The 22704-nt window shown below is 41.4% G+C and overlaps 1 protein-coding gene across 1 annotated transcript in view; it reads left to right on the top strand.

Moving 5' to 3' along the window:
• The window catches only part of DISP1 (dispatched RND transporter family member 1), a 96770-nt gene extending 91696 nt beyond the window's left edge, over positions 1-5074 (top strand). The window contains exon 8 of the mRNA XM_005495353.4: positions 1282-5074. Within this exon, the coding sequence (XP_005495410.3) occupies positions 1282-4551 (3270 nt within the window). The 3' untranslated portion in view covers positions 4552-5074. The remainder of the gene's footprint in view (positions 1-1281) is intronic.
• Positions 5075-22704: the final 17630 nt, after the last annotated feature.

The raw sequence follows: 22704 nt of genomic DNA, 5'->3' as shown, positions 1-22704 counted from the left end.
CATATTAAAGCTTTTATAACTGCTGAGAGAATTCCCAAGTGTATTTTTTGGTCTGCATTACGAAGGATTGCTAATAATAAGCCTGAGCAATTTTGCTGAAGAAAAAAAAAAAGAAAAAAGAGGCTAAGTGGTTTCTTTTAGATCACTTAAATTTAAAGCATACATGGACAACTGTTTCAGGATGCACTCCTATAAAATCTGAAGAACATGGCTTTATTTATGTGACTGTATTAATATGTGTAATATTCAGTGTAACTTGATCAAAACATAACTTTGACATGTATCTTAACTATTTGAAGGGCTAATTCTACTTTGTCACATATAACAGAAGTTCTGGTTTTGGAGACTTTTATGCCTTGTGCTCTTCAAAGATTGAGTTTTGTCATCTTGAGAGAATTTCCCTGATCTAACCTTGTTAGAGTTTCATTTCTGGTTTATAGTTACTTTCAGTTTGTGTAGAAGTGTCTTGAGGTGATTTAGCTAAGTTGTGCTCTTACTGTCTTCAACTAAATCTGGAGTATTGTGGAAGTGAAAGAAAAATATCCCCATAAGGGATTAAGACTCCCTTGGTTGAGGAGTATCTTCAACCAGAATGTGCCGTGCACTGTGGGTGCAGTGTTCAGAGGCATGACCTGTTATTTTGGGGTGCTTCATGACAGTGGAATTACCTTGTGCTTTGGAAAACCTGCATGACTCTGGGACATGCAGTGCCTGGGTGGCAGGCATAGCTGTTTGGGGACAGTGCCTGCCAGATGTACAAGAGCTGAAAGAGATTAATAAAATCAGGGTTGTAGAAGAGAGATCAGGTGATGGAAGTTATGGTAAAACTGTCACATCTTTCCTTTCAGGATGGTAAGTCCTTGCCTCTCCTAGGAACTTCAGGATATGATTACAAGCAGAATGAAACTTCACTGATGTATGGCTGATTGTGTATTCTCAGGAGTATAGCATGAGATAATAGAAGAGAGTTAACAGTCCTCAGACTGGAAAGAAACAAAACATTTCAGTGGATCTTCAAATAATACTCTTTAACATTTTTGCCAATTCTGTGCCACTGTGACAAGTCTGTATACTGGCTGGTTTAGTCTGCTGCATGTAAGAGGATACTGATCAAAAGCAGTGTATGTGGAAATTAGAATTTAATATGTTAACGCCAAATATTAACATAAACTGAAGTTTCATAATTTAAAGTAATTTTTTGGGTTGTTTTTTTTTTTTTTTGGTTACTGAGTGTTTCAGACTGTTACTTTAAATTGGATTTATCTCCCTGTCTTTATACAGATCAGATCCCATTCCCAGTTTGGTGATCTCTGCCAGAGAGCCACTGCTGCTTCATGCTGTCCCAGCTGGACACTGGGCAACTATATTGCTATTCTGAACAACAGGTCATCGTGTCAGAAAATTGTTGAACGGGATGTCTCTCACACCCTAAAGCTGCTTCGCACTTGTGCCAAATACTACTACAATGGAACCCTGGGGCCAGACTGCTGGGACATGAATGCCAAAAGGAAGGACCAACTCAAGTGTACAAACGTGCCTCGAAAATGTACCAAGTACAATGCTGTTTACCAGATCCTTCATTATCTAGTGGACAAGGATTTCCTAAGCCCAAAGACAGCTGACTATGTATTACCAGCTTTAAAATACAGCATGCTCATCTCTCCCACTGAGAAAGGGGAAAGCATGATGAGTATTTACCTAGATAACTTTGAGAACTGGAATGCTTCTGATGGTGTAACAACCATCACAGGGATTGAGTTCGGAATAAAACATAGATTGTTTCAGGATTATCTGTTGATGGATACTGTGTATCCTGCCATAGCCATTGTAATTGTCCTGTTAGTTATGTGTGTGTACACCAAGTCCATGTTTATCACACTAATGACTATGTTTGCAATAATTAGTTCCTTGATTATTTCTTATTTTCTCTATCGGGTAGTGTTTAATTTTGAGTTCTTCCCATTCATGAATCTCACGGCATTGATTATCCTTGTTGGGATTGGAGCAGATGATGCTTTTGTCTTATGTGATGTTTGGAACTACACAAAGTTTGATAAACCTCATGCTGGCACCTCTGAGACAGTGAGCATCACATTGCAACACGCTGCTCTTTCCATGTTTGTCACAAGTTTTACAACTGCTGCCGCCTTCTATGCTAATTATGTCAGCAATATTACAGCAATCAGGTGTTTTGGTGTTTATGCTGGCACTGCCATTCTGGTTAATTATGTTTTGATGGTTACATGGCTGCCTGCTGTAGTTGTATTACATGAACGATACCTTGTCAATATTTTCAGTTGCTTTAAGAAACCTCAGCAGAGGGTATGCAACAACAAAAACTGCTGGACAGTGTTGTGCCAAATGTTCCACAAGATTATTTTTGCAGTCTCAGAAGCATCCAGGATATTTTTTGAGAAAGTTTTGCCATGCATTGTTATCAAATTTCGGTATATTTGGCTTTTCTGGTTCCTTGCCTTAACAATTGGTGGAGCATATATCGTGTGTGTAAATCCAAAGATGAAACTGCCGTCATTGGAGCTCTCAGAGTTTCAGGTGTTTAGGTCTTCTCACCCATTTGAACGATATGATGCAGAATACAAAAAACTTTTTATGTTTGAACGTGTCCACCACGGAGAAGAGCTCCACATGCCGATTACCGTAATCTGGGGTGTCACACCTGAGGATAATGGTGACCCTTTAAACCCTAAAAGCAAAGGAGAGCTGCAGCTAGATACCAGTTTTAATATTGCTAGCCCAGCTTCGCAGGTTTGGATTTTACGTTTCTGTCAAAAGTTAAGAAATCAAACCTTTTTTTATCAGACAGAAGAACAAGACTTCACAAGCTGCTTCATTGAAACATTTAAGCAATGGATGGAGAATCAAGACTGTGATGAGCCATCTCTTTACCCCTGCTGCAGCCACTGGACCTTTCCATACAAACAAGAAGTTTTTGAATTATGTATCAAGAGAGCTATAATGGAGCTAGAAAGAAGCACAGGGTACCATTTAGATAGCAAAACCCCAGGGCCTCGCTTTGACCTTAATGATACCATCAGGGCAGTGGTGTTAGAGTTCCAAAGCACCTACCTCTTCACACTGGCTTATGAGAAAATGCATCAGTTCTACAAAGAGGTGGACTCATGGATTTCAAGTGAGCTTAGTTCTGCTCCTGAAGGTCTTAGCAATGGCTGGTTTGTGAGTAACCTTGAATTTTATGATCTTCAGGACAGTCTTTCTGATGGTACTCTGATTGCCATGGGCCTTTCAGTTGCCGTTGCATTTAGCGTAATGCTTCTTACAACTTGGAACATAATCATAAGCCTTTATGCAATCATTTCAATAGCTGGAACTATTTTTGTCACAGTGGGTTCTCTGGTTCTTCTTGGGTGGGAGCTGAATGTGTTGGAATCTGTCACAATCTCAGTGGCTGTTGGCTTGTCAGTGGACTTTGCTGTTCATTATGGAGTGGCTTATCGCTTGGCCCCTGACCCTGACCGAGAGGGGAAGGTCATTTTTTCTTTAAGCCGTATGGGTTCTGCTATTGCAATGGCTGCCTTGACTACATTTGTAGCTGGGGCAATGATGATGCCCTCAACAGTGTTGGCATACACTCAGCTTGGCACTTTCATGATGCTTATAATGTGCATTAGTTGGGCTTTCGCAACATTCTTTTTCCAGTGTATGTGCCGATGCCTTGGGCCCCAGGGCACTTGTGGCCAGATCCCACTACCAAAAAAACTGCGGTGTAATGCCTTCTCTCAGGCCTTTTCAGGTGCCCAAGGGGGCAGAAGTCAAAACAAATCCCATCCTGTTAGCAAGTACCAGATGGACTCCAGAAGTCAAAAACCAGAAATGGAGCATGAGCACTATGAGCTTGAACCTCTGGCATCACAAACTGGAATCTGTAACCCTGCAGAGAAAGTGACATATGAAGAAACTCATATCTGCTCAGAGCTTTTCAGCAGCAGGCCCCAAAACTCATCTGTGCCTGTGCATCCAGCATATAATAGTGAAGTGAGTAAAGGCATCAGAAACGTTGCTAATTCATCTGTGCTCCAGACCTCTATTGACCAGCACACCATATGCCCAATTTTCTCTCAGAACCGGCAGTGTAGCTGTCCTGATACGTATAAGCAGGTGACAGTGAAGTGGAGTCCACACTCCTGTCAGCAGTTAAGTGATACCTTCTGTTACCAGTGTTCTCCCTCCCCGGGGACTGTGCAGATCCAAAGCTCTGTAGTTCCTATAAATGCTTTACAACAAGCTGCCGAGGGTTACGTTCATCCAGTCCAGCATATCCTTCACTGCGGCTGCCTTCAGGGAAGGCTCAAAAGAACAATGACACAGAACTCTCTGCCTAAAAATTTTTTCCTCCAGTCTGTGCAACAGTTCCAGGCACATCAGAGAATAAACAGGACAGATACACATGCTCATCAAAACCCAGAAGAAAACGTAAGAACTGTTCCAAAGGTGATGAGCTCCTCACAGTTCCTCTGCCGAAACGCAGCACCTCTAATAGTGCGTTGCTCTGAATGTGAGAACAGTGTCTAAAATAACCAAAAGGGATTCTGTCAGCGGACAGGTAAGTGTGATGAAAAGGGCAGAACAGAAGCAAACAGGGTGGAAAGCAAGAAAGCCTCTCTGTCAAAGCAGAAAAAGAAAGCTGACAGCAAGATAGATCAGTGTTCTTTGCAGAATGACAGAGTTTTGAAAGCAGACCAAAATGATAAAAATCACCTGCTGACCAAGTCAGGGAGAGAGGCTCGCTCTGAGGGTTGCCATGAAAGTTCACACTGTTGTGGCAAGGCAATTGCAGTAAAGTGCAATTCTGTTGACTCTGAAATGCCAAACATCGAAGCCAATGTGCCTCCTATGTTAATGCGCCCAGAACTTTCCAATGAAAGTTTGTTAATAAAAACGCTATAATAAACCTTTAATTTGGCAATCTTGCGTCTTTCTTTTATAAGTAAGTTTAAAGCAGTAGAAAGGAAAGTCCTGAATAAATATGAAATATAATTTGCCTTTTTGAATGAAAAATGTATTTTATAGAACAATAACATTTATACATTTCATAAAGCCATTACATGTAGTAAAACCTGATGTTGTCCAGAATGTTTTTTTGCTATAACTCATAAGGTGGATTATGCTTCATGTAGATTTTGTTCCAGGACATTAGTGCTTAATTTCTCCTTATAAACCATCTCAAGAAATAAATCATTACAAAGAAACTTTCCCTTTTCTGAAGCCAGGGCTTGTGAGATCAATAACATTTGGGGCAGACTGAGATTGCACATTTCCTGAGTACATCATTTACCTTTATTACTCTGCTGCCTTGGCAGGCTTCTGCACACTTTGAAGCAGCAGCAGAACTGTATCTGTGTTCTTTCAGAATTGTTTGACAGACCAGCTCTGCAGGGTAGCCTGTTAGGGGAATATTTATAACTATTCATCCTAACAAAATCTAAAGAAAAGCTTCTGGAGGTCTACAACATTTGCACTGCCTGTGTTGCATTTCTGTATATATAGTGCAGTAAAACATTTTAAACTGCCTTTCTGGCAGTTACTGTATAGACTTTACCATTACATACCAGAGAATACAGGTGGAAACAGTAGTCAGTGAACATTATTGACTTTTCAGTGATCACAACAAAACTACAGTTTATGCAGCTGACAGATGTATGTAAAATCAGGACTTGTAAAATAGGACATGAAGTGCCTTGCAATACTGAACTTTTTCCCACAGAGTTAATCTACTGTGGAGAAAGGCGTAGTTAATGCACAGGCTCTAGACTTACTGCCAACAGTAAGTATCAGATTAAGTCAACTCAAAAGGCTCAGAAACATAAATTTAAATACTGTGTTCTGAGTGTTCTATCTGGAGAAGTTCCCAGATGAATATTTTGTAAATACTGAACTAAACCATGTAACCAAGACGTTGGATTTCAGATGTTGCATCTGTGTTAGACTAAGCAGGGTTTAGTAACATGATAGCTATGGGTAATCATGGGAATACTTGCTGATCTTACCACTCCAGGAGGGTGGATTTGAGAGCTGGAACGGGTAGCATGTCATAATTTCTGAGTATCTTAATGACAAATCTCCATTTCATTGCTTGGTTATGCTGGTGATGTTGATTTATGAAACGCAGAAGATAGATTTTATGGGCTGATGTGATATCAAGTACTTGGTGTGTAATGAATCAGTGGAAGAAAAGCCTGGATAATCCTGTCCTAGCATACATGTTGGAGGCATGCAGAAGGTTCATATCATGCAACAAACCACTTTGGTTTGGCTGGGAGTAGTGATGTTAGTGCTTGTATGTCCCAGTGACTGGAAGAGGTTGAAATCTACAGAAAAATCTAAATTAGTTTTACATAGTTTAAGAGTATCATTCTTTCTTAGTTATAAAATAAAACTCAGTTTTAGTTACCTTGGAACTTGTCACTCAGTTTAGAGCCTGATTCTTTAGCCTGTAACGAGAGTTTTCTGTGCCCTACAGACACCATTAATTAAAACCTAACACTTGTAGTGCTAGCAATCTAAAGAAATTTAAGGGAATAAGAAATAAACTGGACTGTTGCTCTTGTCCAGCTTTTTTTCTGCCCACCACACCTGCTGGAGTGTAGTTTGTCAGCCCTTGTCAAAGCAGCATGTAATGCTTTCTACAGTGGCTGTCACATGAGCTGTCATTCACAGCTTTGAGACATGGGCCTTTGGGGAGGTCCCTAGCCAATGTGTCTACAGAACAGAGAACTTTGTCAGCTGATGAGCTCAAAATGAGATTTTTTTCCCTAAGCCAGTTTTCCATCCTGCATTCTGGGTAAGGAAACCACCTTTGATTGCTTGTATTAATAACTGGTTTTGAAATGGTGATGTAGTGATAGAGATTATTGTTATGTTTCCATAATGATTTGTATGTTCTGAAAGGCTGATACAGTGAGAAAAATGGGGCAGATAAGGAGTTCTGGTGTAATGCACTCTTAGGAAAGATTAAAATGAACTAATGTGCTTGGCTAGTGAGCAGGATCACTGCTGTATCTGCCTTTTGTTGTTGCAGTAGTATTAATCAAGTTATAATAAGCAGGTAAGCTCAGCTCCATGAGCAGCCTCTGACCTGGCTGACAGAAGCTCACAGCCAATGGGAGCTTTCCTAGGATGCAGGCATCTTACTGGTTCAGAGTCTGGAGACGCAGATATAGACCAATGACCTGTCCCAACCTGGGAGTTTGGAAGGGGATAGAAGAGTGCAAGACACAAAAAATGATGCTGTTGTCTGATGACCAAAAAGGAGTTTATCTTGTGTTACATCTCAGACATACAGACATCATGGATGCTTCTTAGTATTTTGTGACTTTGCCATTTCCTCCCTGCAAACTGCTTTGTCTTTTCCAAATCAGTTAGCTGGACAAGGAGCAATCAATGGCTTAGATAAGTTTGGTAGTTATGGATGTAGCACCGTGTTTGTGTGTGTCAATTCAGGTGTAGACTCTAAAACCCAAGCCAGTGCAACTCCTGGCTTGGGTTTTAGCGTCTACACCTGAATTGAAGAATGGAAGAGAATAGGAATTGGTTCCAGTGACAGATGAAGGTAGATGAGGGTATGCATTACTCCATCCCTAGAAAATCCAGGAGAGAAATGAATAAATGCTAATAATTAAGTTTCTACAGGCTACTGGAGCAACCAAGGACAAGTTCTGTTCCACTCCAGGAAATTTTGACAAGAACCATTACAACCTGCTGAGACATCTCTCAAAGACTTGCCAGTGATGGCCAAGTCCCAAGGGAAGCTGATTATGTTAAAATACTGGAATTTCCATTAACTAATTTCCTGTTACTGAGGTCCTGCCTTGCTTTGGGGTTGCATGGGTATGTGGATGTGTGCACACCACACAGATTGGCGCAGTGCAGCGCTTCTCCTGTGAGCTGCCCAGGTCGCCTGAGGGCTCTGCCACTGGCTTGCTCTTCCTCTGGGAAGTAACATGGTCCTGGATTTGGAAGATGCAGATATTTCCAGGGAAAATCCATGCTGGGATGTTTGGGAATTGTTCTGCCAGTGATGACACATGTAGCTTGAGACATGACAAGTGAGCTTTCTGCCTTTTCAAAGTCTTGAAAAAACTTGACAGTAACTTGTACATGTTACAAGAGAGTCTTTAAAGAGACATCTCTTTGATTATTCAAGGAAGGAAAGAAACTTTATGTGAGAAGACAGTGGTCTCTTTGTGGGTCTTAAGTTGCTGGTATGCTTTCTTCAGGAATAAAGACTACAAGCTAGAATCTTCCCAAGAGTGGGGCTTGTATCTGAGACCAACTCACTCAAATTTGCAGGGGGGAAAAATTGTATTTAACATAATATAATATATATCTTAGTTATCTGTATTGTCCTTGAGATCTGTGTTTTTCAGGTCATAATCACATTTATAGTGTGGGTAATACATTGATCAGTTTAACAAAAAATATTTAAAAAATTACAGTAAGTTCTTTAAAATATTAAACCTGGCTCAATATAAAATCACTAGAAATGCAGCTACCTCTTACAAAGGACTGGAGGCTGTGTAGGTAGCTGATAGAGTAACATAAAGGAGTTTTAAATTACTGTTTCATTGTTTGTGTTTTTAAAGAAAATTAAAATCCATCTTTTTACAGTCACCCATAATCACTTTAATTTGATCTTTTTGAACTGATGTGGGAGAATTGCTTTGAAGTGCTTTGAATTAGGAATACCACTCATATTGCCAGATGGAGTCCTGGCAGTTAGTCTGAGAGAGCTCTAAAAAAACAGGTTGATGAATGACAAAAATTTTAGCTCTGTAAGAAATGTCAAGTTTGATAAAATTTGAATTTATTTTATTTATACAAAAAATGTTATACTACTTAATACAGATAGTAGATGGGTGATGTAGGCCAGAATCACACTGGCTTCATTGAATTGGACCTTAAATTTTTTCCACATGCTGGCAAGGTGTATTAAATTTTACTTCTGCCAATAACACCTGAAGTACCTCTACATGCAGCATTTGATTTATGATGGTGAGCTGGGACACCATCCTACTAAGTGTTGCATATTCCCACAGTGCAAAACAAGGCTTGCCTTTGCAATAAAGAGCTAATAATGGAGATGTTATAGTCTGGAAGAAAGGCGAGAGCTTATCCAAGTTCATAACAGATATCTGCAGACTCATGAATTTGGATCTGGTGACACCATTGCAGAGTTACTCCCACTTTCACTGTGTTATCCTTTGAATATTTATTCAGTCACTTTATCAGAAAAAATCTCAGAGGTCTGCAGAGCCTGTGACATAGATCATGCACAGCTTAGAGAGGCCGCAGATTTTAGGTAGTACTGTCTGAATACTAAATAGTCTGAAACCAAGGACTCTTGACTTTGCTGTTTCCCTTTATTTGGCGGCCTGTATTCCAAGAGTTTTTCCTAAGATCCCCACCTCAGAAAGTTGCATGGAGTCACGTGTTTCCTGGAGACACATAATGGGGGTATTTTGGTGCACCTGAAATGTATTAAAGGTAGTATGTCCAGCTGGGTTTTGGATTCCATTATTTTAAGTTTTGGTCAATGTCACTTTACCTGCAAATGGATAGACATATTCCAGAGGAGCAGCTGCTTGTTGCTTTTATTTATATTCTGTTAGTTAGAAATGTATGTTGAGTCTAGTTCTGAAGCTGTTAATTAAAAGCTAATGCCTATCTGTCTTAAAAGCAGCAGGATAGCACTTGCTCTCTTGCTGAGAGCTGGCCACAGTTGGTGGCAGTGTTCAAAGTTGAGCTCTTCCAGCAGCGAGTCTTTAGAGCATGATGGATGGCTTTGGTTTGAGGCCTAAACAAACTTTCTTAAACCCTTGTAAAGCCTTAACCAAAATTGTCTGTAGATTAATCTTAATGGCAATTCTAGAAACGTTTCTCTGTGGCTTAGGAAAGGAGCAGACCATTCATGGCTGACTAGTTAGATATTCTTGCTTTCTTGCAGTGCCCTGATCCTTGGAAAACAGTGTGACTAAAATACACACTCAGTATTGGCAGGCCCTTAAAAATTTGACCTAAGCCATGTCTTCTGCGTACAATAATATTTTTACAATATTATTCAGTAATTGGAAATGTTTAAATGGTAGGATTGATGATGTACTGAAGTTTACTGCGTTTATGTGTATTTGAAGTCATTTTCAGGACAAGAGAAGGATAGGTGAGGACAGCTTGTCTGACAAGGTGGCACTTCTGGTTGTTCTGCTCTTACTCAATCCTCAGAGCAGGTCACTGGCGTCACCTGGCTGTGGTGGCAGCATTCAGGAGCTGACAGAGGAGCAGACAGGTATCTGCAGTGTGGTGGGGAGCAGAGGGGCAGCAACTGCAGCAGCCTCCTCTTCTTTCCCTCCCTCGCTGGTAAAGTTCTCCACTTGGTAATAAAATCCCCTTCAGTGTGTTGTGTCTTGGAGCAATAATTCACCTCTTGTTTTAGTGGTATAAATCAGAGGTAAGTTAATTGGAGTTATTCGAGCTGGGTTAGCATAAGAGAGGTATCACAACTGCTGAGTTATTGGCTCTCATAAAAAGTCCGAAGTGTTTGGCCCAAAATCCACTTTTGAGGAGATATGTTTATGTGCAAATGCAGAACCCATCGAAGTTCTTACAGTCCAGGTAAAAACAAACAGAAATTGGCAACTGAAGGCATGTGAATCTCTGAAAAGATTTGACAGCACAGAAAAGCAGGTTTAGCACTGTTGGAGTCATCCTGCAGTACAAAATTAGATACTCTCCTTCACTTTTTCTTACAAAAATAGTCTGTTTCTATATATATATATTTAAATCTGTATTTTTAAAATATCTCTTCTATAATATATGATAGTATTGTCCCAAAATTTTACAAGTGGCTTGGCTGAACACCAAGCCTTTTCCCTAAAAAATGTTATTTTCAATCTGATAGAACTTGAACTCATGACAGTCACATCAGCAAGGTTGTCCAAGTCTATTATTCACCTTTCTCTCTATTCTGTGTTCTTAGTTAGGGTTCTGTCTCAACTGACCCTGAAATTTTGAGCCTTTCTTAGATGCCCCGAGGGCTTGCTTTGTTTCCTGACATAGCACTGAATCTGTTAAGAGCCAAATGTAGCTTGTTCTGTCATTAGTGTACATTAAAGTAACTAATTTCCCTGTATCCCATGGGTTCATGTAGCAGGCCTTCTCTCCTTTTGTTGTTGTCTTTTGTCTCGAGCTCCTGAAGTACAGCTTCTGTAGTGGTGTAGAATAATCTCTTTGAGCCGTTCTTATTAGAGAAGCTTTATTTACATTTGTGGAGTATAATGTGTCAGCTTTTTAAGACTTCACAGCAGTATTGCACTACAAAATAGGGCAGAAATAGAGAGGGCTGTGTTGCACTGAAACTCGCTTGAATACATGGAGCAGTAGGTAGTTCCATTACATGGAGGTGTTTTATTTTGCATAGCACTAAAAGAGTATAATCCTCACAAAGACAGGCATTATGAGTCTTGTAATATAAATGACAGATAATAACTTACTCTCACCTTTTGTGTAGCATAACCTTCACAGAAAGAAACTTAAAAGAAGTAATTCAGGAAGTATTAAGCAAAACAACATAAAATTGAAAAGTGCTTAGATTACAATGGCGTGCCAGGAGGTAAACTGCTGCTTTTTCAGTTCTGTAAGGACTTTTTAAACCACCTTGCTTAATATGTCCCAGGTGAACATCATGCTGTTTTTCCATGAGAATTCAAAAAACTTTCCTCTGATAACTCTAGACAGTATCACTTTCCAGAGAAGTTTGAGTATGCAAAATAAAAGGACTGGGGAAAAATTCCTTACCAAAATAAGGTGCTGTAATGAAACTATCATTCAAGAGTTAATCTGGCTTTTTCATAATTTGCAGTTGAGAAGTATTATGGAACTTGAACTAATGCATTTTGCCTGCAAGGTACTCAACCCTGTACACAAGAATTTGAGACAGCTCAGTAGGTGCACTGGCTAACTTAGATATAAAACCTTCAATTATCATAGAGCAGGGGAGAGGGAGAGAATCCCAAATCCTTATTTGTATTTAAATACTCTTGTACACTACACAGAGGGATGAAATGTATTGAAAATATGTTTAAACTACAATATTTGAGATTATAGTAACTTTTATGATCTCAGAGTTATAAGCATGAAACAGAGTTACAAATAATAGCATGTATAATGTGATTGATTAGGGAATGGAAAGTTCTGTGCATTTGAAAACACCAGTATTTGAAAAGGGAACATTCAAAGAACCTGCAGTAAATCAAAGAATCACTTAGGTTAAAAAGACCTTTATGATTATTGAGTCCAAGTGTTAACCCAGCACTGCCAAGCCACCACTAAACCATGTCTCCAAGTGCCACATCTACATGTCTTTTAGATACCTCCAGGGATGGTGGCTCAACCACTTCCCCTTGCAGCCTGTTCCATTGCTTTACAACCCCTTCTGTGAAAAAAAATTCCTAATATCCAGTCTAAACCTTCTGTGGTGCAACTTGAGGCCATTTCCTCCTGTCCTATTATTTGTTACCTGGGAGAAGAGACCAACCCCCACCTGGCTGCAAGCTCCTTTCAGGTAGTTGTAGAGAATGAAGAGGTGTCCCTGAACCTCCTTTTCTTCAGGCTAAACACCCCCAGCACCCTCAGCTGCTCCTCACAGAATTTGCGCTCCAGACCCTTCACCAGCTCCATAGCCCTTCTCTGGACACACTCCAGCCCCTCAATGTCCTCCGTGTAATGACAGGCCCAGAACTGGATGAAGCATTTGAGGATTCACTCTTCCCATCCAGATCACTGATAAAGTGATCACTAACATTAAACAGGGTTGGCCTCCAACACAGAGCCCTGAGGAACACCTCCAGAGACTGGCCACCAGCTGGGTGTGACTCCAGTCACCACCACTCTGGCCTTGACCACCCAGCCAGGTTTTACTCAGTGAACAGTGCCCCATCCAAGCCATGAGCAGCACAGGAAAATGCTGTGGGAAATGATACCAAAGGCTTTACTGAAGTCCTGGTATGTACATCTACTGCCTTCCCCTCATCCACTAAGTGGATCACTCCTCATAGAAGGAGATCAGGTTGGCCAAGCAGGACCTGCCTTTCATCAGCCCATGCTGGCTGGGCCTCATCCCCTGGTTGTCCTGCTGATGTAATGGGAACCCAGCTGATCTACTTCATGGTTTCCCTGGCACTGAAGTCAGACTGACAGCCCTGTAGTTCCCTGGAGTCTTCTTCAGCCCTTTTTGGCAATGGGCTTAGTCATATTTGCCAATTTCCAGAAAACAGAGACCTCCTCTGTTAGCCAGGATTGCTGGTAAATGATAAAAATGGCTTGGAGAGCACATCCACCAGCTCCTCTGGTACCCTCTGAGGGGTCTCATCCAACCCCACAAACTTGTGTGTCTGAGTGGTGCCGCCAATCTTGTTGGTGCTTGTACAAGTGCATCCAAATAGTTTTCAGTGCAATAACTTCTATATACTCCACTTGGTATCTGTTACACAGGTTCACAGGTACATCAGTGCAGTGAATTCAGCCTGTTCAGCTTATGCCATACACTGGTTTGTTGTGGGCAATGGACAAGGGAGATTGAAATCTCTACTTCTGTAATGACATTCCTGGCTTAAATTCCTATTGTTATAACTGATGTTTAATGTTATTATTACTCTGTATTTTTATAAATGGACAAGACCAGTAGAGACATATAAGCTCTGATTTAATTTACCAATTTTAGTACTTTGGGATTGTATTTCATGAGGCCTTTAAAATAATGAATTTGAAAGGCTAGGCCTGGATGCATAGATGATTTAAAGCACCTGAACTTGCATCCTGAAAGACAAGAGCTGGTTATGATAGAGCAAGGGACCAACAAGTTCTGCGAGCTGCACCTATCCCAGTGTATGTCTGCTTTTTCAGTGGGTTTCCAGACACAGAACTTGAAAAAGACCCACTGTTATACCTCTCCTAGTGCTTTGAGCAGAGGGAGGGGTTGATCTCAAGCAGCAGAATATGTGGTGTGGCCTGTGGAGCAGGGGGCCATGCAGTCCCTGAGGATTAGAGCTCTCAGCAATTTATCTGTCCAATACTAGGTCTAAATTTGCCTTATGTCCCTTGCCATTGTGTTACCCTGCAAGTTATTCCCCTTCCTTTGGGCAGCTGAGAGCGGCTCTCTCCTGGTGCTTGTGTTCCTCAAAAACCTGCAGTTGCTGCTGCCTGCAAGGAGGCCCCACTGAGGAAGAATCCCTGCTGCTTCCAACATTATGTGCAGCCTTGTTGGAACCCCTTGTTAAGGGGAAGAAGTGCTGGTGGCATTCATTTATTTCAGTGGGCTTGCCCCAAAGGTAGCAGTTAATTGTACAGTCACCTCCTCTGCCTCCTGGGGTCTGGGAAAATAGCAGGGGTGCTGTGAGCTGCTGAGGTAGACTGTAAAATGTAAGGGCTTTGAATTTTAACCTCTTGTGTCTTCTGATCTCAGAAATCGTCCGGACATCTCACATCTGCTGTCTCACTTCTGGGTTTTGATACACTAAAATAACATATTGAAAAGCCTGATTGATGTGACACCCTGCTGGAGTTTTCAGTTTCTGCAGTTGCTCTGATTTCACATTGCATTTTAAGACCAGAAGAGCAAGATTCATGTCAGATGTTGCTGCTGGTGTCCTCCCCCTTCCCTCCACCCAAGCCCATGCTATCAGGAAATGGGTCTGCCCTTCCTTAGGAAACCCAGACAGTGAGGAAGCCACAGCCTCTTCATGTTTTTACATTTAGGTGTGCCTGGCTGAATATAGATTTCCTTAAAGCCATCACAGCTCTTAGACTGGTTTGTTTTTACTTCAAAGGGTCTGAAGTCATATTTCAGCATATTGAGCTAGATGCAACTCTTGTAACCTCTCCTACAGCGGGAGAGGGGAGAGACATACAGAAGCTGTGTCAAAAGACTTAGTCCTTCCATCCCTTCTCTGCAGAAGAGTGGCTGATCTCTAGCTAATGATCTGAACTGGGAATTTGACTCATAGCTACTGAATTTTGCCATATAGTGAATTAGTAAAGGAGAACTTGGAGCTCCAGCCTGCCTGGGTATGGGTGCAGTACCTGGAGCTGATTGCTGACCTAAGGAAAAGGATGTGCATCCTGGGCTGTGCTGTGCTGCCTGAAATCCCTCTGTTCTCACTGCAAAATACTCCAGCTACTAACTATGGAATAGTAACATGAGACATACTCCCCTCGTCTTTTGCAGACAACCAGTTCAGTTACAACCTTCTGGAAGCATTTTTGTCTTTTCCCAGTGACTGTCCAGAGAGCTCAAGGTCCTAATTCAGGAGCAGCAAATCATACCTAACTTGGAACATCACCCTCTGAAGGTTTTCAGAGGTTGCAATGTCTTTTTTTTTTTTTTTCTTTTTTTTGCTAACATTGCAGCATAGGCTCTTTCCTGTTAATTCACAGACAAGCAGATTGACCCCTGAAACTGGAATAACATGGAAAAAGCACAGGAACAGGTGACATACTTCTATCTTCTTTAAGGCTGCAATACGTCAAAGGGGCTTCCATAAATCTTCCTGTTTGACCAGACAAAGGAAAAGGAGGACAGCCTTACCTGCGATATGTGCTCTGCTCCCCTTAGCTACCAAAGGAATCCAGCTGGGACAAAACAAGCTCTGGCCTGGTTTATTTATCCTGCCTTCCCACTCAGCTCCCACAGGTATCTCTTTGCTATGGAAATTAAATCATAAGCCAGTGGTGGCTCTGTGGGAAATCATCCTATGCAATGGTCTTTAGGAGTTGCCTTTTGGGGACAGTGCATCTCCTTTTCAGGGTAACTGCTTACCTGTGTCATGATAGGGTTGAATCAATGGTTGTGGTAGTCCCTGGCTCTGAGCCCAGCTCTTGTCTCTTGCCTTTCCTGTGCTGATGCTTCAACTCCAGTCCATCTTCGTTCCAACACTTAGCCGTCAATCATGTGCTGGCTTGGGAAAGCTTGATTCAGTTGACCAATCTATTGTTCCCATTTGTTTGCGTGTGTACTTTTTAACAGGAGAAGGATGTGGGTTTTATGCATGGCATCAGACAGCACTCACCCAGCACAGCTGGTACTGCTGTTCTGCGTGCAATGCGCATTTTAACAAATATTGTGTGCTCTTTGTAAACTAAAACTCTGGATTTCCAGTTCAGAACGTTCCAGTGTGTAAATACAGATGTTAGGAAATACAGGTGTTCTACACTTGTTCTTGGGAATGAGCAGTTTTCTTGCACACCTCTGTACTTTTATGTTAGTGCCATCCATTTGATTTAGATTTTGAACAAAATCTTTCTGACTCTGGAATTTACAGTCATCCTTTCTGTGATGAGAATTTAAATGGGAAATAGTTTTTCTGGTAAAGTTCTATCATTATATACATATATGTAAGTGTATGTATAAAAAGAAAAGGTAAATAACCAGGCACACCTCTGAATTTCTTTAAATGTTACATCTAGTCATAAAAGTTGCGACTGTTTTAAAAAAATAATTTTAAAATCTTGTTCTTACAGTGTTTACTCACAGTCTTTAAGCCAGCTGAAGCTTTGAGACACATCAGCATACTTTACTTGAGAAAGGTCAGGTTTATGTTAGTTTCTAAAATTCTAGTCTTTCACTCCCAGCTTTCTAAGAAAGAAGGCACTACAAGGTATCTGCTTCATTTCTGCAATATCAAAGATAGGGCAGATGTGAAAAGAATGCCAAAATAGGGTAGATTTTGTTTGGTTGTCCAGCATTTTTAGTTCTGTATTTCTTCTCCATCCTTTTGTGGATGTTCCAGGATTCGTAGGACAGCTCTGGAAGGAAAGGTTATTAAGAGATGGATAGATGAAAGAATTAGGGAGAGCTAGGTGACTAATATTCATATTAACTATTCCTGATTCAGAATTTGCAGAGCTCCAGGTGAAGGCAGCATCCCATAAATTACAGTTCCGCTGTGATTGTATGATTGTAGTTGTTAAAAACCATGTATAAAATAAAAAGGCAAGCCTAATTCTCAGGTACTGGGTTAAATCTATAGCACTGGCAGACAGATAAATCGTTCTTCTGCCTGGTAAATAAAACAGAGACAGAAGTGGCTGTTTGGAGGTGTATTTAATATTGACTGCAAGAATAAAAGGGGAGAGAGAGAGAGAGGAGAGCCTGAGTTGCAGATTTGCCTCTGAGAGTCTGTATTGGTTCCCCAGGTGGTTAGGGGTCTTTAATGTGTTGAGTTAGGAAGAACTGCCCTGGAACAAGTGGAGTTTAAGCAGTATGTGCAGAAGTGTGACATGGGGCCCTGGTGGATGTGCAGACAATAGGCTGCGCAGTAACTGGAGAAATGCCTTCTCACACACCTGATACTGTGTTGGCATGGATTGCAGCATGCAGCCATCTGGGGCTCCTCTGCCAGCATTTCAAGTGCAAAGGCAAAATTCCTTTATTATCTCGGTCTGGATTGCTGCTCAGCCTGGATTTTGCACTGCTATACAGAAGGGGTGAGTGAGTTGTCTGGTCAAGATTTTTCCTGACACTGCTCCCAGGTGTGGCTGTTTCAAGAAAGGTTTAAGTGCTGATAATGTCCCCATTGTAATCACACTGAAGTGTCGTATGGGTGAGGGTGGGGAAGCTATCTTTTCATGTCTGGTGATCAGTTTGTCCCCTTGAAGCATGACAGTCAAGAGCTTTGGCCATTTTTCATTAGCCAGAGTAATATTAGATACTATTCTTATTCCTCCTAATGTCTAATCCAGCTTTTGCTCCCTGCCAGAGGCTATCCAGGCAGAAGGGAGAAGAAGAACTAGGAAAACGCTGTACTGATATGGTGTGACTGATGTTACCAGGAATCCACAACAGTAATTGCAGGATTTTCCTGATCTAGTTTCTTTTTCCTGTTGGTACTGAACCTAAAGAGGACTTGAAAGAATTCTTAAATCTTGTGCTTGCATAATAATTATTGAAATTCAGAACAATGAAGGCAAAAGAATGATGTGCCATCAGGAAATGCCAAGGGTTGTTGCTGGGGGCCTGAGAGAATCTTACAAAGTACAGTACAAACAATATTTCTTCAAGTAAAGCAGGAAGTCAAAACCTTCCCCAGGCCTTTATAGTTCAAGTATTCGTTCTGAATTTTGCCAAGAGAGCAACTTGTCTAAGAAGGCAGTTTCAGGAATAAATCAAAGTCCTTTTTGCCCTTAGGGTCTCACTGAGATGTTCTTCTCAGATACCAGCTGTGTGAGAGATGAAAATAAGTGTGTCTTCCTGACTGACTGCTGTTGTACCTTGTCTTTCCAGCAGCCTGGAGAGAATTTACATAGTGACAGGCCTGGAGTGAGTGGGGTTGTCAGAAACTGCAATATTTGGGAGTCTTGATCTTTAAGGGAAAACTTCAGAACATGGCTGAACTGGAAAACTCTCAAGAGAAACACAAATACAAGAAATTTAGCCATTTAATGAAACAAACTCTGTTTATCAATTCTGGGAATTACTGTCTACATCTGTGTCTGGCCATGGATTGGCAGTAGCAAATGTTTTCTTCTGCTTGCCATTCAGTGTGGGGCACTAGGCAGGAATAAGAAACAGTGAGCCCTGTACTCCACTAAATGCCATTTTAAAAAAGAGAAGCTGGAAAGAAAATAAGAAATAAACAATCAATCATGTTATACTCTTTGTTTTCAAACTGATGCTGGGTGATACCTAAACCCAAGGGCTTGAACCTCCAAGATTATTGTTTGTTTCAAATATTATTGCTATGATTTTATTCAAGTGCAGTTTGGACAATTTTGAAATGTCAGAAATGCTTTGTATGACTCAGTGTTATTACAGGGCTTGTGACGTGCTGTGGATAGAAAAATTATCTTTAAAAATGTTTCAGTTTTGAAGGCCTTTATATACAGCATAAACGCCTTACTAATTCAAAATATGTCACCAGCATTTTAAAAGAAAAAGTCCACATTTCTCTGTGCCTGCTTGACATTTTCTCTTTTTCTCTCTGAGTCTTTCCATTTTGCCACTGAAAATGTGTAAGAGGAGGGAAAGAGATAAAGTAAATCAATCAAACAAACAAACAAAAGAGACAAGAAAACTGAAGCTTCTTTAATAGAGTGTTCTTTTTTTTTTTCCAGAAGATGATTCTGAATATATGATTTTTGCTGGAAACAAGTATTTTAAATGTTTTCTGAAATGAAAAAAGAACCTCAATCTGATAAGAAAAGCTTGTTTTGTTTAAGACTTTGATCTTTTCCCTGCCCATGGCCTTTGTCTCCCCTTTTGTAAATCACAGGCTGGGTCTTTTCACTCCGATTTGGGAAGAATGTCAGGTATGCCTGTGTCAAATTGTCCACATAACCTTCTCTGCTTTAAGGCACACACTGACATTAAACTGTCTCTGTGTAACAGCATCCACCCTATCTGGTTTATCTCTGACACCTCAAGGTGAAGCCTCCTTCCACACTTTTCCAGGTAAAAATTAAAACCAGTGACTGCCCAGACATATCAGCTCTGCCACCAGCATTGCCTGATGTTTGGCAATGCGAATCCCTGTGAGCAGAAACGGCAGAGGAAATCCAGCTCCAGTGAAGTCTGGATTCCCGGTATTTTTAGCACTAGACAATATGAAAAGAAAAAAGCATTTATTTCTCCTATATTGCCAATCTTTCTATGTGGAGATGCCTGGATCTCCCAAATCCTTCAATTTCTTTCCTTCTTTTCTCTTAGGAAAAGTTGCTACTTTGTCCAGATGCTGGCATGCACACAGTTTATCAGTACTAAAAAATATCTACGATCACTGGTTTCAGTGAATTTTTTGGGGGCAATTTTGATTCCCATCAAGACGTCTGTACAGCATTGTGCCATGTTCCCTTGCTGTATTCCCTAATTTCTGTTTGCAGCTTTCCTCCCATCTCAAATTAGCGTATCTCAGTAATACTTAGTTCTGCTTCTTTGCTTATTTCCATGTGTTATAAATGTTCAATTGAAAGCCAAATTGTCAAGAATGCGAAATATTTATTTATTTTTTTGCTCGACCAAAATACAGTCCTCAAAACCACCACAGCCAAAGAGACAGCGTCAAGCCCGGGATCGGCGCTGTGTGAACCTGGATCCTACCTCTATCACATTGAATCCTCCCCGTTCACAAGAGTCACTTCTAGTGATGAGGTTTTTATACAGTTTATTGTACCCGAAGCGAAAGAGTCCCAATTTCTTTTGTAACTCTTCACATTCATAGTTGTTTCTTTCACTGTGCAGAGCTGAACAAAGGCCGTCTCCTGGTTGATAGCCAGAGTTGCTCGATTTCAGAGAAGTCATGTATTCACATGTATGATCCTGGCGTCCCTGGCTATCTTGATTGATGTTAACTGCAGGACAATGATCGCTCTTACGCCGTTTCTGATGACTCCAGGTACCGGTGATCATTGTGCTCGGAGCATCCATTCTTACGCTAAAGTGTCGATCATTATCTAGCTGTGCCTGGGAATCTTAGAGTTTGACTAGACATCTGTCCCTCAGGCCGTGTGTGGTCAGAGACTCGTTTGGATTTCACCATCTTCATAAAATACATTCTTTGATAGTGTTATGAACAAAACTGCAGTTGATTTTTTTCTGTTACCACTACTGCTGGGCTGCTGCCTGTGTCATGGTAATTACAGGTCGTTGGTGTTAATGGTTGTTTTTGTATTAGTAAAGGCTCTGGCTAGGGCGAGGGAATGGCCCTTCTCTGAGACAGTAACGGGTGGAGACCTTCCCGAACGGTGAGGAGAAGAGACATGGAGGGGGGGGTTTCGCAAAGTGACTCCAAGGACCAAAATGCTTTGTGGGACCCCGACTCCAAACGCAGGGAGAAAACCCCAAAAACAACAAGCCAAAAAAGAGTTGAGAGACTGGAGTGATGTCTGGACGTGAGAAGCCGAGTGCTGAGCCTGCAGAGATGCGGAACAACTTCGGAGTCCCTCTCGCCCTGACCACGGGAGTCATCCCCGGTGGTGAGACCAAGCCGACTGGGCCAGGAGGAACGACATCTGATGGGGACACCATGCCCTAAAGGCTCCCACGAGGACTGGATTCCCGAGCCCTGCCCCTAGTGGACAGAGCTGCGCATATCCTCCTCCTCTGAGTCACCCTGGGAGACGCGACGGGGACTGCAGCCCTGCTGAGCCGCCCAATCCTGAGCTGATCACTTTTAATAAAGGCATTAAAAAGGAGAAGAAGTCTCCCAGCCCTGTTTATTTCATTTTGCATTGTCAACATGGTGGTTAAAGAAAGAAACATAGGAATTGTGATGATGGCCCAGACTCTGACTTTTCCAATGACTTGTACTACTCGATTTCTCTGTCCTCTCAGAGAAATGAGCCCGGGGGGGGGGGGGGGGGGTGGAGGATAATGCTCATTATTCAGGAGGTTTACTGTACTCAAGAACTGCAGGCTACTGTTACATGCCATGAATTGTGAACAGTTCACCAGACATTCCTAATCTGTGCCGGGAAGGGACTACCTGGTTACTAAAGCCCTCTTCCCTAGAATCCCAAAGGAAAAATATCAGTGGGATGATATGGCCCTTAAAAAACAGAGAGAAAATGTGCAGGCATATAAGCAGAATTTCATGTTGTTTTTCATCTTGGAAGTCAATAATTTCATGTTGGCTTCCAGAGCCAGCAGGACTGAGATTGGGTCTTGTCTATATCTTGAATTTGTCTTTATTAAAGCACAGATTGAAAACAACAGCCTGAATTTTTGACGGTTTGCTGTTGTTGTTCCCCCCCCCAATATGAATTCTTTAATTATTCCCCAAAGTTTTGTAGCCAATTCCATTTCACACCTCACACTTTGCAGCTCTTCAAGAGCTCTGTACAGTTTTGACATGCTTGGAGATACTTCACCTTAGATACATCCCATGTGTCAGATATTGCCTGGAAATGGGACAGAAAACAATGGGTTGGAGTGTGATGACTTTCACATGATATATAAATCTTATATGTAATATGTAATGCTAAGTAATTCATGCTTAGGTGGAAAATATATAAAATAAAAATTGTAAAATAAATTAAACATGTAACGAAAATCCAATGAGCCTCTGACCATGGACAACCCAGAGACAGATTACCACATTGAAGTTGCAAAACTCCTGGTGGCAGCAGTAAAGAATGCCTCATTAACAAGTAAAAGGACATGGCTGGTGCGGAGATGGGCTTCCCATAGAACCTCCGAGGAACACCCAAGGACAATCAGTACTTGATAGGTATCATCAGTCAAGATAACAAAGTCGTTAAGAACATACATCTGAATAAGCCACTTGACTTCTGACATGATCAGCGTCTGCCACCACCCAAGAAACTGCAATTGTCCAGCCCTGTACAGTAAAAAGAAACTTCATACATATGCAGGGTGACAAAAGAAATTGGGGCACCTCTGTCTGGGGCATAAGAGAATGTATAAAACTGCCCTGCTGGAGACGGCATGTGTGGACAGAGGGAGGTCCTATGTGATAGAGGTTGGATTGAGGTTCACCCAGCGCTGATCCTGGGCTCAATGTTGTCTCTTTGACTGAGGCTTTCAAGGACTGTGTTTTCAGTAGTGAAAATAAAATCTTTCACATTCATCAATTTGGCTGTTCCACCAGTTCCACCCTTCACCCTTTTTCAGTTGCAGGGAGATCTTGTTCTATTTTAAAAGCTCAGACAGGAACTTGACGC

The sequence above is a fragment of the Zonotrichia albicollis genome, chromosome 3 (assembly GCF_047830755.1).
Source record: "Zonotrichia albicollis isolate bZonAlb1 chromosome 3, bZonAlb1.hap1, whole genome shotgun sequence".
NCBI lineage: Eukaryota > Metazoa > Chordata > Aves > Passeriformes > Passerellidae > Zonotrichia > Zonotrichia albicollis.
The sequence above is the reverse complement of the archived record's forward strand: the minus strand, read 5'-3'. Positions and strand labels throughout refer to the sequence as shown.